A 15330-nucleotide genomic window follows, 5' to 3' on the forward strand; every position below is an offset into this window, starting at 1 on the left:
GAAATGTAGTGAGGATGCTGCACTCCATAAGAGATTTGTTGAAAAGGAGTGGATATATGACTTCTTGGCCGGCCTCAACAGTGAATTTGATGCGGTTAGAGTGCAGATTCTTGGCAAAGAGGATTTACCTTCCTTGAATGAGGTAATCTCCTTAATAAGGGCAGAAGAAGGGAGAAGGGGTGTAATGCTAGAAGCTATCTCTGGTGAGAGTTCTGCCCTAGTGTCTTTAAAAACTTATAATCAAAACAAAGGCCCTAGGGATGAAAAGAAACCAGTGGATAGGGATTCTTTATGGTGTACCTTTTGTAAGAAACCTAGGCACACCATAGAGAAGTGCTGGAAGCTCCATGGAAAGCCATCTAGAGGGGGACCAGCAAGGAGTCAAGTGCATATAGTAGCAGCCAACAGTCAGCAACTGGAACTGAGAGGATTGGAGCATGGGGGATAGTCTCTTGAACTCAACAAGGCAGAAATTGAAAGACTAAAAAATTTTCTGGGATCTCTAGACAAAAAGGCAGAAAAAGGTAGCTCTCTTGCTCTCACAGGTATTGCTTCCTACACTTTTTCCCTACATGCTTCAGAAACTTTACACCAACATTGTTGGATCCTAGACTCGGGTGCTTCAGACCACATGACATCCCATCCACAATTGTTTACTTCCTATCAGCCTTGTCCTAGCTCTAGAAAAATTACAATGGCAGATGGCTCACTCATTACTGTTGCTGGTCAAGGAGATATTCTTCTCAATGATCACCTAACCCTCAAGAATGTCCTTCATGTCCCCAAATTATTTGCTAATCTTATATCTGTTCAAAAACTTATTGAGGATACTAATTGCAGTGTATCTTTTTATTCCAATGTCTGTGAGATACAGGAACAGGGCAAGAAGAGGATGATTGGGCTTGCTAGGGCTAAAGAGGGGCTTTATTACCTCGAGGAATCAGTAGGGCCAGACAAGAAGGAGTCTCTTCCTCTTATGTCATGCCTAGCTCAATCCAACGAGGATGAGATGTGGTTACAGCATTATAGAATGGGTCATCCCTCATTTTTTACTCTCAAATTAATGTTTCCTAATTTAGCTAAAGGTCTGGATTTTAGTCACTTTCATTGTGCTGATTGTGAACTTGCCAAACATAAAAGAGTTTCTTTCCCTTTTTCTAATAAAAGGACTGATTTCCCATTCTCTTTAATCCATAGTAACATTTGGGGTCCATCAAGTGTTCCCAATATTTCTGGGACAAGATGGTTTGTCTTATTTGTTAATGATTGTACTAGAGTGGTGTGGTTATATTTGTTGAAAGCCAAGTTAGAAGTAAGCCATGTTTTCCCCAATTTTTACAACATGGTTAAGACTCAGTTTGGGGTAAATGTAAAGTGGTTTAGATATGATAATGCTAGAGATTTCTTCAATCACACTCTATCCGCTTTCTTTCAACAAAAAGGTATTATTCATGAGTCTTCTTGTCCTTACACCCCTCAACAAAATGGGGTGGCCGAGAGGAAAACTGGTCATCTTCTAGCTGTTATTCGAGCACTTCTTTTTCACCATAATGTCCCTCAACATTATTGGGGAGAAGCAGCCCTAACTGCCACCACTCTTATCAACAGATTGCCATCTAAAACCCTAGAATCTCAAAGTCCTATTCAACTATTGATGAGTCATTTTCCTGACTTCCATGTGACTAGTAATTGGCAGCCCAAGATATTCGGGTGCACGGCCTACGTTCATATTCCAACAGCCAATAGAGGGAAACTAGATCCTCGTGCCTTAAAATGCGTATTTATTGGATATTCATCTACACAAAAAAGCTATCGATGCTATCATCCTCCCTCAAAGAAATATTTTGTATCTGCTGATGTTACCTTTGCTGAAAATGAGTCGTACTTCAAATCATCAACTATTTTAGAACAAAATTAGACCTTGATTAATAGGGATTCCTCCTTTCTTCCTGACCCTAATCTGTTATCCTTGAACCCATCTCCTAAACAGAAAGACTAGAAAAACATGACACCTGAGAAAGCTTCACCTTCTACTCCTCGGCCTATGCAAGTATACTCAAGGAGGAATAAAACCGAATCTAGTCCTATGCAAGCTCCTGCATCCTCTACAAGTCCTAGTTCTACGGTTTCTACAAGTAGGAATAACACTGACAATCCTGCCATTTCAGAGTCATCACCAGGTATTCATGCAACCAATTCTCTTGATATGACTCATATGAGCTCTACAAAATCTGCTGAAGCTATTGTCCAACCAGATACCTATGACCTTGATTGGCCCATTGCTCTAAGAAAAGGGAAAAGAACTTGTACCAAGCATCCATTACACCTATTTCTTTCCTTTTCTAAGTTGTCTCCTACCCATAAAGCCTTTCTTACCAGCCTACATACCATCCCTATTCCAAAAAGTTTTTCTGAAGCTATAGGGAATAAGAATTGGAAGGATGCCATGGAAGCTGAGATGACAGCCTTGGAAAAAAATCAGACCTGGGAAGTGGTAAAATTGCCTAAAGGAAAACATCCAGTGGGTTGTAAATGGGTCTATACTGTGAAATATAGGTCTGATGGATCTCTAGATCGGTGCAAAGCAAGATTGGTTGTCAAGGGATATACACAAGTGTATGGGGTAGACTATTTGGACACTTTTGCACCGATGGCTAAACTAAATACAGTTTGAGTCCTCCTTTCGTTAGCTGCTAATCTAGGTTGGCCATTGCATCAGTTTGACGTGAAAAATGCATTTTTACATGGTAACCTAGAGGAGGAGGTATATATGGAAATACCACCAAGTTATGAAATAGCCACACAAGGGTCAGTTGTATGCAAACTAAAAAAAGCCCTGTATGGACTGAAACAATCCCCACGGGCTTGGTTTGGGAGATTCACGAGTGTTATGCTTGGCATGGGGTATAGACAAAGCTAAGGAGACCATACTCTTTTTATTCAACATTCGGCCACAGGGGGAGTAACTGTGTTAATTGTATATGTAGATGATATTGTTGTTACCGGCAATGACAAAGAAGGGATGACTCAATTAAAGGAGTGCTTGTTAAAGGAGTTTGAAATCAAAGATTTGGGGAGATTAAAATATTTCTTGGGAATAGAGGTGGCTCATTCTAAAGATGGCATATTCATATCTCAGCAAAAATATGTGGTAGACCTTTTAAAGGAGACCGGATTGCTAGGCTGCAAAGCAAGTGACACACCCATTGACCTAAATCATAAGTTGGGAGAAGCTCTAGAAGGAGATAAGGTTGACAAGGGAGTTTACCAAAGGCTAGTTGGAAAGCTGATATATTTGGCCCATACTTGGCCAGATATAGCCTATGCTGTGGAGGTGGTTAGTCAATTCATGCATAACCCAAGGGAAGTCCATCTTAAAGCTGTGTATCGAATACTCCACTATCTAAAAGGAGCACCTGGAAGAGGCATTTTGTTCAAAAAGGGAGAAGCTATGACCCTTGAGGCCTACACAGATGCAGACTATGCAGGCTCTGTTGTAGATAGAAGATCTACTTCCGGATATTGTACTATGTTGGGAGGCAATTTGGTAACGTGGAGGAGCAAAAAACAAAATGTGGTGGCTAGGTCAAGTGCTGAGGCAGAATTTCGTTCCATGGCTCTAGGTATGTGTGAATTATTGTGGCTAAAAATTCTTCTAAATGATCTCAATTGAGTGGACTACGCCTATGAAGCTCTACTGTGACAACAAATCGGCAATCAGTATTGCTCATAATCCTGTTCAACATGACAGGACAAAGCACATTGAAGTAGATAGGCACTTTATCAAGGAAAAATTGGATAGTGGGCTGATATGCACACCATACATCTCATCCCAAGATCAGTTAGCAAACATGCTAACTAAGGGCTTGCCTGCACCAGTATTTAACAGGATGATAAGCAAGATTGGGATGCAAGATATACACGCTCAATCTTGAGGGGGAGTGTCAGCAGCTGATATGGAATGATTCAATCATTGATTGGTGATTGATTAATTGATGATTGATTGGTGATTGATTGATTAATGATTCAATCATTGATTGGTGATTGATTGATTGATGATTCAATCATTGATTGGTGATTGATTAATTGATGATCGATTGGTGATTGATTGATTGATGATTGATTGGTGATTGATTATATATGTTTCCTAGATTGATTGATTGTATATATTATTTCCTAAAAGAAAAATTGTATCCTCTAGATTAGATTATGTTTCCTATCTTGGTTGTATCCTAAATTGTATAGATTCTAGGATTCTTTCCTAAAGTTAGTTGTTTCCTATTTTTGTAAAGAAGCTTGTATAAATCAAGCTTTTCTAGTGAATGAAAGGTTGAGACAGTAAGGTTATTTTTTTCCAAAACTTAACAGCTCACTCCGGTTGCGACCCACCTGGATGTCCACATCTCCTCCTTTGGCGGACTCCCACACCAATCGCAAATTCTCCTCTATACTGATCGATGATGGGCTCAAGTCCGGTGGATCTTCGGGACGCTTCAAGTATGCTCGCCTATCGACCCACTCCAATCGCCGTCCAACTCCACCTTAAACCTCTACTCGATCGATTTCACAGAGAGTCACATCTTCCTACTCGCCCAATCACCGTCATTGGTTTTGGAATTCACTCATCTTCGCTTCGGCCCGAATTCGCTAACTTTGCTTTAGCGACTCTGATATGGCCTTAGGAGTTGCCTGAATTCCCTTTGGAAACCGCCTTTCGAAATCGTCCAGATCTAGTTCGACAGCTGAGGACTGCCGCTTAGTTGTAGTCGAACTAATCAAAGGTTTAGGACGAGCTTTGTTGCGGTCTCCTGAGGGTTCGACCGACTCTGTTGGAGCTCCCTATGAGTTTGATCAACTCTATTACAGCTCCTCAAGAGTTCGCTTCTCTCACCGAAAATTTGTCGGACGCTGGTTGCTGCTACGATGCTGGAATTACTTAGCAGAGGATGGCCAAAGAACGAACAGCTCTGATACCATTTGTCACAACCCTAGGGTTAGTTAAGGTTGTGATAGGAATTGGGAGAAGAAATCAGAATTGTAGGAGGGGGAAAATCAGTAGGAAGAGGGAGAGATATTGAGAGAAAGGGGAAGAACTTGAGGGAGATTGGAGAGAGTCTTAGAGAGAAATGAGAATTAAGAATTCATTCGAATTTTGCATATCCCCTTCCTACAGCTGAGGCAATATATATATAGCCTCACTTAGCTACCAAACAAAACTCTCTAACCAACTAAGCTACAAGACAAAAAGAGAAATAACAGAATAACAACACCTATGTGCTGTAACCAAATTACAAAGATACCCCATAACTATAATTGTTACTCAATTACAGCTTTGCCCCTATAATACCCAAGATCGTGACATACTCCTTCCATCTCTCCTTAATCGCTCCCTCATTCACTAATACATTTTGATTTTCATCTTTTATGCATTTTACTTAATTTAAATCCCTTGTTTTTCTTTCTCTTACTTTAGCTAATTTATATATATCCCTTTCTCCATCTTTTGTATCAAGTCGTTTATATAGATTTTCGTATGCTTTTGACTTTGCTTCACTAACAGCTTTTTTTGCTGCATTTTTTGATTCTTTGTAATTTTTTTAATTTTCTTTATTGTTGCACTGATATACCGCCTTATAACAATTTTTCTTATTTTTAATTTTCAATTGTACTTCTTCATTCCACCACCAAGACTCCTTAAGGTTAGGGGCTCTACCATTTGTCTCTCCAAGCACTACCTTTACTGTGCTTCTCAGGGCATTAGCCATTTCTCTCCACATTTGGTTTGTTTGTCCTTCTCCATTCCATTCTCTTCTACCCGTTAATTTTTCTTTGAAGATGAGTTGTTTTTCCCCTTTTAAATCCCACCACATGATTCTTGGATTTTGTTTTATGTGATTTTTTCTCTTCCAATTTCTTACTTGGACGTCAAGTACTAGAAGTCTATGTTAAGTAGTCAAACACTTTCTCGATATCACCTTACAATCCCTACAACATACCCGGTTCTCTTGTCTCATGAGGAAGTAATCTATTTGGGTGCTTGATGTGACATTTTTATATGTGATTAAGTGTTCGTCCCGTTTTTTGAACCTAGTATTGGTTATGATGAGTGCATATGCCATTGCAAAATCTAGAATAGACTTACCCTCATTAATTTTCCCGAATCCATACCCTCCATGTACCTCTCTGTAGCCGTTTCCGTCTCTACCCACGTGACCATTTAAGTCACCTCCTATAATTACTTTCTCTCCTCTTGGTATTATTTGTATGAGTCCCTCTAGGTCCTCCTAGAATTTTACTTTTATCTCCTCACCTAACCCTGCTTGTGGTGCATATGTACTAAAGATATTCATAGCCATTCTTCCTAGAATAACCTTCACCATAATAATCCTATCCCCTATTCTCTTTACATCCACTACCTCATCTATTAAGCTTTTATCCATAATAATCCCCACTCCATTTTTTGCTCGATCATTTCCTGTGTACCATATTTTATATCCATTTTCTGGCAAACTTTTTACTTTTTTCCCTACCCATCTTGTCTCTTGAAGGCACATAATATTAATCTTTCTCTTAATCATCATATCTACCACTTTCATAGCTTTGTCTGTTAATGTTTCTATGTTCCATGACCCAATCCTTAATCTATGATTTTGTTTTTGGCTTTGACTTTGAATTTGGTTTTGGTTTTGGTTTTGATTTTGGACTAACTTTTTTACCCACATCCGTCCAAGCAAATGCGGGAACCCTTGCTCATTTGTCACTACATCTGGGCGCCGATGCAGCGACCCTAGCTCACTTGACACTACACGCGGGCAGTGTAGCGCGTCGCTATGAAGGGTTACGCCCACGCCCAAACAATTTTTCATAATTTGTTTAGAGTTCATGTTTTGGATTCGACTAAGTTTTACGTTGGCTGTCGGCTACCTAACACAACCCTCCTCCTTTATCCGGGCTTGGGACCGGGAGTGGATAACATCCCTAGGCGGAGTTATGATGTTGGATACCCAAAATCCAACAAAAACAATAACAACAAAGAAGGGAAGAGGGAAATAAAGAGGCAAAAATAGAGAAATTGGGTAAAATCAAGGGGACTAACTGGTGTACAGGGAGGGAAATCATTGTTGCTGACTTTACAAACCTTCACAGCTATTGCCTCTGTGAGAAAATAATTAGGAGAGAAAAACTTAAGAGATTAGCCTCTCTTAGTTTGTTATTTATAATAGGCATAGCGGGTCTTAATCTATGGGCTAAACCTAATTACAAATAAAACACACATACAATATGTACGATTATATTAATAATTTTAATACTCCCACTCAAGCTGGAGCATAGATATCATATGCACCAAACTTGTTACAAATATATTCTACCCATGAACCCTTTAAAGACTTGGTGAAGACATCTGCAAGTTGATCATTGGAGTTAACAAACTTTGTAACAATAGCACCTTAAACCAGTTTTTCTCTAATAAAGTAACAGTTGATTTCAATATGCTTAATTCGCTCATGGAACACTCGATTGGAAGCAATGTGCAAGGCAGCCTAATTATCACAAACAAGCTTCATAGGGGACACTTCACAAAACATGAGTTCCTATAAAAGTTGCCTAAGCCAGATAAGCTCACAAGTTGCATTAGCCATAGCTCCATACTCTGCCTATGTACTGGATCTAGCTACTTTATTTTGTTTCTTACTTTTCCAAGAAATCAGATTTCCTCCCACAAGAACACAATAGCCAGAGGTTGGCAGACGATCAAAAAGAGATCCTACCCAATCTACATCTACATAACAACAAATATTTGTGTTTCCCTTATTCTCATAGAGTAGCCTTTTACCCGGTGCTCTTTTGGTGTATCTCAGAATCCGGATAACAACATCCCAGTGAGAATCATATGGAGAACTAAAAAATTGATTAACTACACTTGCAACAAAAGCAATGTCGGGATGAGTGATTGTAAAATAGTTCAACTTGCCTACCAATTTTCGATACCTTCTAGGATCTGAATAGAGCTCCCTTTGTCTTGGCAAGAGTTTGACATTTGGGTCCATTAGAGTGTCAATTGGTTTGCAGTTCATCATACTAGTTTCTTCTAAGATATCAAGTGCATATTTCCTCTGAGAGATTGAGATGCCATCTTTTGATTGAGCAACTTCAATACCCAAGAAATACCGAAGTCTGCCTAGGTCTTTGGTCTAAAAGTGTTGATGTAGATGTTCCTTCAGTTTCTGTATACCAATTTGATCGCTCCTTGTGATAACAATGTCCTTTACATAAACAACAAAGTAGATGCATACAGAGAAAGAGTGTCAATAGAAAACTAAATGATCAGCTTCACTCCGAGCGAGACCAAAGGCTTGAACCACAGTGTTGAACCTGTCGAACCACGTTCATAGAGATTGTTTCAAACTATAGAGAGACTTTTTGAGTTTGCAGACTACATTGGACTCTCTCTAAGCAACAAAACTAAGTGGTTGCTCCATATAAACCTTCTCTTGCAAATCACCATGGAGAAAGTCATTTTTTATATCTAGCTGATAGAGCAACCAATAACGCATGGCAATTGTAGAGAGAAAGAGGCGAACATAGGCCATTTTAGTAACAGGAGAGAAGGTATCATTGTAATCCAATCCATAGATTTGTGTAAAGCCTTTGGCAACCAAACGGGCCTTAAGACGATCCACCTATCCATCGGGGCCAACTTTAGGGGTGAACACCTACTAGCAACCAACGGGAATCTTTGCGGAGAGCAACAGGAAGACTGTCTGGCTCAGGATCCGTGGCAGGATGAACCATTGACGAAGAAAGTGAGTCAGGAGAGTCATGTTCTGGAGGAATGATGGCGTCGGTAGCGAAATGAGGACGACGATGATATGTAAGAAGTGGAGGATCCATGGAATGTGGACTGAAAGATGGTAATGGAGGTTCCATAGAGGAGGAGACAAATGGACCTGATAAGGGCAATAGTGTTCGGCCCTTGAAATGGGCTAGAGTTGGATCGGAATTTTTGGGAAATTCCGTTAGAACAGAATTTAGGAAAAGAGAGAAGAGAGATAGAGAGAGACGAGATAAGAGAATTGAGGAAGAATAGAATTTGCTATTTCATTCCAGAATACCCATTCTGTTTCAACATTCCCTTATTTATTCATTGTTAGGTAGGTTAGTTAGCTCTAACCCCTTTTCCCGCCTTTCCTTCCCCTTCTATTTATTATAATAATAGTATAATACGCCCAAGTCCTAACAAGCGAAAGAGAAGAAAAAGGAATAGGCAATACCTGGTTAAGACTCTGTGAATCGGGCTGATCAACTGAGAAGAAGGACTACTATTCAAAGAAGGTGACATCAACAGACATAAGATAGTGGTTCAACTCAAGAGAGTAACACTTATAGCTTTTCTGTAACTTGGAGTAGCAAAGAAAGATACACTTAAGAGATTTGGCAGAAGTTTATCCTGTCCAGGTGAAAAAGAATGCACAAAACAGATACATCTAACACGAAGAGGAATAGAATAAAGTGGTTGTGTAGGGAACAAAAGAGAATGAGGAATGTTGTCCTGTAACAATGAAGATGCCATGCGATTTATCCGATAACACGCAGTAAGAATAGCATCTTCCCAAAATTTAGTGAGAAGATTGGTATATAAAAGTAGTGTCTGTGCAGTTTCAATAAGATGACGATTTTTACGCTCAGTAGCACCATTTTGTTGAGCACATATAGAAACTCTAAACTGTGTTTTATTTCAGCAGTAAATGTCTGAAAGACAGAAAACAATTCGGACTGACTCTTCATGAGAAACAACCAAGTGCAATGAGAAAAGTCATTAATAAAAGTAACGAAATATGAAAAACTTAGAGTAGAATTGACTCGATTGGCCCCCTATACATCAGAGTGCACAAGGGAAAAAGAGGGTCTCAACCCTATCATTGACGCGATTAGAAAAAGGACTATGAGCGTGTTTACTATGCTGTCATGACTCACAATTAAAAGTGGATAATGACGACAGATTAGGAACTAATTTCTTTAGTTTGAGGGGCTGGGAAGGTTGGGGGAAGCATCATTGGTGCAAGCTATTGACGAACTAGGCACAACAAGATGATAGTGACCTTGTGACTCACGCCCGATGCCAATCGTCCACCTCATACACCAATCGTGCACACAAACAGAAGTGGAAGTAAAGGTTACAAAACAGTCTAGATTTTTAGTAAGCTGACTAACAAAAAGCAAATTAAAAGGACTACGGGGGACTACGACAGTGCGTGACGGCTTTGACAGTGATGGGTCTTCGGTGGTCGGTCGATCTGACGACAGCGAACCCTATGGTGGTAGCGGCGCTAGCAAATAGTGGTTGAACAGTGGAGTTCCGACCTTGATAGGGGCGGCGAGGAGAGAGAAAAAAAGGGTTTTTAGGGTTTGAAGACTGCTGGAAATGATACATAGCGGCGGCTTAGGGTTTGTTCTCACCGGTGGCTCTGATACCATATGAGAAAATAGTTAGGAGAGAAAAATCTAAGAGATTAATCTCTCTTAGTTTGTTATTTATAATAGGCATAACTGACCTTAATTTATGGGTTTAACCTTATTACAAATAAATCACATACAATATGTACAATTATACTAATAATTCTAATAGCCTCTTCTGAAGAGCTTGACCTCAACCTCGCATTGGAGGTTTGGTAGGAACTATGCTTTCCTTTGTTAACAGAGATTGTTACTTCTTGCACTTTATTTGAAGATTAAAGGAAGAATAAAGGTGAAGTGAGAGGTCGAGAGTTGACCTACAGTGGACTAGAGGGAAAATTACTGTAAGGATAAAGTTATGTTGGATTAAGAATGGGTAAAAATGATAATATTGTGAAATTTGATGTCAAGAAGATATTCGAGCCTGATCCCTCTAAGTGTCTTGGATTTTACAAAAAAGTGCCCTAGCAAGAAATATTGTATTGGTATTTTACTGCTGGTGAAGGAGAATTAATGGTCTTCTGGGTCAACAGGTCAATGCTGATGCTTTAACGTTTGACACCTCAAATATCTTTTGTATTTCAGGCTGTTGGTAATTCATGGATGGGCCACTGCATTTTCATATGATGTAGCAAAATCTGATAGAAATCACTTTCTTTTTGTATTTCAATTATGTATTAACCTAGAGAAAACTATTTCAACTGTCAGAAAATAGTAAAAGTGTAAAACACAACTTAAAGGTATGCTCATTTTATTTAATTGGCCCTTGTTCTATGATAAACTCTTCATAGAAGTTTAGCTCATGGTGTAGATTAATCTTATTAGGTGCGTTGGGTGGGCTATGGTCCAAGGGAGGACACATGGGAACCGATTGCGGGGTTGAGGTTTGTGTTTTGTTATGTTTTATGGTTTTTCTTTTTATTTCCAATTATTTGTTGAGATTCTTTTTAACATTTTCCAGTAAATGTGAAGACCATATACGAGATTTTGTACTAAAGGGGTCAAAGAAAAAAATAATACCACGTCCGGTAAGAGTTATTTGTATGAGTTTATGCAGTTGAACTTGTTACATATATTATGTAGTTGAACTTGTGATTATTTTTCTTTATTTTCAAAAAAATTGCAGGGAGATGTCGATGTTATATGTGCAGGCCCTCCATGCCAAGGAATAAGTGGCTATAACCGCTTTAGAAATTTTGGTTCTCCATTGGATGATAAAAGAAATCATCAAATCGTAGTCTTTATGGATATTATAAACTTTTTAAAGCCTAAGTATGTTCTAATGGAAAATGTAATTGACATTTTGGGGTTTGCCAAGGGTACACTTGGAAGATATGCTTTAAGTCGCTTGGTTCGCATGAACTACCAAGTAAGGCTAGGCATTATGGCTGCTGGGTGTTATGGCCTTCCTCAGTTCCGGTTACGTGTTTTTTTGTGGGGTGCTCATCCACTTGAGGCAAGTACCTTACTTTGTATGTTTAAATTGAAATAACATAATTGTTGATCATTGTTTTCTTGTCTAGAAACTACCGCAGTTTCCACTTCCCACACATGATGTGGTCTTGAAATATGGGCCTCCAAGTGAGTTTGAGGTGCTTATTTCATCTTGTACATCAATGAAGTTTGTTTAATTATTTAAATCTTGTTGCTAATGGAAGTCCATATTGCAGCAATGTGTTGTTGCATACGATGAAGGCCAGTCTCCAGAATTAGAAAAAGCTCTTGTCCTCAGTGATGCCATTTCTGACCTTCCTGCAGTATATTTCTAGCTTCTTCTTTGCTATCTTTTCTATTTGTGTATAATGAATCGAAAAATAATTTTTTGTAAATTTTTCAAGGTAAAAAATGATGAAATTCGTTACAAGATGGCCTACAGAAAACCGCCAGAGACAGATTTCCAAAGATATATAAGAGTGACAAAATATGGTAAGTTGATGGTCTACCAAGTAACTAATGTAGGACTATTTCTTTGTCTTAGTTTCTGTTGGAGAGTCCTAGGATCCGAGGGATCCTCAAGGTAAAAAAGAGTCCAAAGCAAAGAAGGAGACTGCAATTGATGTGGGCTTCAGTTGTGGGCTGGCGCATCAAGATAAAGGAGGAGAAATAAAAGGATAAAAAACAAGATAAGACTCCTAATCAAGTAGGAGAAATTATAGGAATAGATTTGTAAATTATCTTGTAAATATTCTCAATTATGTTGCTTATCATCTGCTAGAAATTAGGAATTGATAATATCGAAAGCTGTATATAATTCTTATTTCATGAGAAATCAAGTATGTTTTGGATTTCCACCAAATCAGTCTCTCGTTTCTAGGTTCCATACTTTAGGAACCAAATTTGTTCATGGTATCAGAGCTCGGCTCTTCTTAGTCCAAAGATCCGAATCAGATGGAGCCTCAAGACCGTGAGAATGCAGCCCCAACTGCAGCGGAGTCTTCCTTGAGTTCGGATCTTCAACAACCAGCGACTTCAACTGCTAGAGCGCCTAACAGCACTTTTTCCTTGGATAGTCATACTTTGCATATCACCCAACATAGGTTGAACGGAAGAAACTTTAGAGAATGGTTTCAATCCGTAACCTTGGTGATTAAAGGCAAAGGGAAATATGGCTACCTCACAGGTACAATCCAAACTCCACCAGAAAATTCAGTAGAATATCAAAGATGGGAGATAGAAAATTCGATTTTGATGGCTTGAATTATCAATTCAATGGAGCCCAAGATAGGCTGACCCTATCTATTTTACAAAACAGCTAAAGAAGTGTGGGAGGCTGTTCAGGAAATCTATTCTGATCTCGAAAATACAGCCTAATGCTTTGAGATTAGGGCTGCAATTCGGAATACCAAGCAGGGCAATCTTGGAGTGACTGAATACTACAATAACCTAGTGGAACTATGGTAGGAGATGGATCTATTTTATGATCCTAGCTGGAAGTGTGCAGATGATAGCCAAAAGTATAGCAAAATGCTGGAAAAAGAGAGAATCTTTGATTTTCTCCAAGGGCTCAATCCAGATTTAGATGAGGTAAGAGGAAGATTATTGGGTACAAAGCCTTTACCATCTCTTCGGGAGGTGTTTGCCGAGGTTAGACGGGAGGAAAGCAGAAAAAGGGTTATGCTACCAACAACCGAATCTAATTCAGGATCGGCCCTTACTGCTGCAAGAAAGGAAGACATTCCAAAGGATAAGCAATGGTGTGAACATTGCAATCGGCCTTATCACACCAAGAGTACATGCTGGAAGCTGTATGGGAAACCCCCAAATTGGAAACCGAAACCGAAGAAGGACAGATCGGCTTATGTTGCAACAAGTGTACCCACTAGTGAAAAAGGAACAGGTATGGGATTAACTACTGATCAAATTGACTTCTTATAGAAACTGTTACAAAGCTCATATATTGCAAAGGAATCAGATGAGGCAGCACCAAATTATTCAGCATCTATGGCACAAAAAGGTTAGTTTCTTTCTCTGGTTGCTAGGAGAATGAATAAGAGTCATTGGGTAGTAGATACCGGGGCATCCGACCACATGACCGGATCTACTACTACTCTTGATAATTCTCAGATAGGAGATAAGGATCTAACTGTTTTGATGGCTGATGGGACTCAATCAATGGTGAAAGGAAAGGGAAGTGTTTGTGTTGCTGATTTATTACTTGAATCAGTATTGCATGTGCCAAACCTAAGTTGTAATCTGTTATCAGTAAGCAAACTAACGAGAGACTTGGATTGTATTGTAACATTCTTTCCTTCATATTGCATTTTTCAGGACCGATCCTCAGGGTGATTGGCAGTGCTGAGGAGAAGGAGGGACTTTACTGGCTTTCTGATAATAAGGAGTCTCTTGGTCAAGTTTCTCATAGGTTTTCTCTTATGGTTAGTTCAGATTCTGAAATTTTGTTATGGCATAAACGCCTTGGTCATCCTAGTTTTTCCTATTTGAAACACTTGTACCCTAACCTATTTATCAATAAAGAAAAAATGGTACTTAAGTGTGATCATTGCATCCTTGCTAAACAAACTCATAGTACTTATCAATCAGTCCCCTATACTCCTTCTAAACCGTTTTATTTGATCCATAGTGATATATGGGGACTGGCTAGAGTACCAAACCTAAATGGGGCAAGATGGTTTATAACTCTTATTGATGACCATACAAGAGTGTGTTGGGTATACTTGATGAAAGAAAAATCTGAGGCATGTGCAATCTTTCAAACTTTCCATAAACTCATTTTAAATGTCTTTCAGTCCTCTATTTGTATCTTAGGATTGACAATGGTCGGGAATACTTCTCTCACTCGTTTACCCAATATCTTACTACCAATGGGATCTTCCATCAAAGCACTTGTCCCTATACCCCTCAACAAAATGGAATAGTTGAAAGGAAAAATCGACACTTGCTTGAGGTGGCTAGATCTCTTATGTTCACAAGTTTCATGCCTAATAGATATTGGGGAGAGGCAGTTCTAACAGCTGCCTATCTAATTAATAGACTACCTACCAAAGTCTTGAAGTACCAAGTCCCACTACAAAATCTCAGTTCCATTTTTCCCCATGCTCGTATTCTAAATACTCTTCCTCCCAAAGTTCTTGGATGTGTGGTGTATGTCCATCAAACCAGTCCAAATCAGCATAAACTTGAACCAAGAGCATTAAAGTGTATATTCATTGGGTATTCTCCTACCCAAAAGGGTTATAAATGTTTCTGCCCTACATCACAAAAAGTCTTCATCTCTTGTGATGTAACATTTATGGAGAGTGAGTCATATTACTCAAATACCTCTCTACAATTGAAAGATAATCATTGGGATCCAGCAGGACCTGTGCCTATTTCATTACCGATATCTCAGCTTAACCCAAATAATGTTTTTAATCA

The 15330-nt window shown here is 39.1% G+C and overlaps 1 protein-coding gene across 3 annotated transcripts in view; it reads left to right on the top strand.

The window, feature by feature from the left end:
- The window catches only part of LOC127790773 (DNA (cytosine-5)-methyltransferase CMT2-like), a 37360-nt gene that overhangs the window by 15878 nt on the left and 6152 nt on the right, over positions 1 to 15330 (top strand). For all 3 annotated transcript variants that reach the window (XM_052320444.1, XM_052320451.1, XM_052320460.1), the window contains exons 10-15: positions 11281 to 11339; positions 11417 to 11483; positions 11582 to 11911; positions 11979 to 12047; positions 12126 to 12212; positions 12294 to 12381. In XM_052320444.1, the coding sequence (XP_052176404.1) occupies positions 11281 to 11339; positions 11417 to 11483; positions 11582 to 11911; positions 11979 to 12047; positions 12126 to 12212; positions 12294 to 12381 (700 nt within the window). The remainder of the gene's footprint in view (positions 1 to 11280; positions 11340 to 11416; positions 11484 to 11581; positions 11912 to 11978; positions 12048 to 12125; positions 12213 to 12293; positions 12382 to 15330) is intronic.

This window comes from Diospyros lotus, chromosome 1, assembly GCF_014633365.1.
Source record: "Diospyros lotus cultivar Yz01 chromosome 1, ASM1463336v1, whole genome shotgun sequence".
Taxonomy (NCBI): domain Eukaryota; kingdom Viridiplantae; phylum Streptophyta; class Magnoliopsida; order Ericales; family Ebenaceae; genus Diospyros; species Diospyros lotus.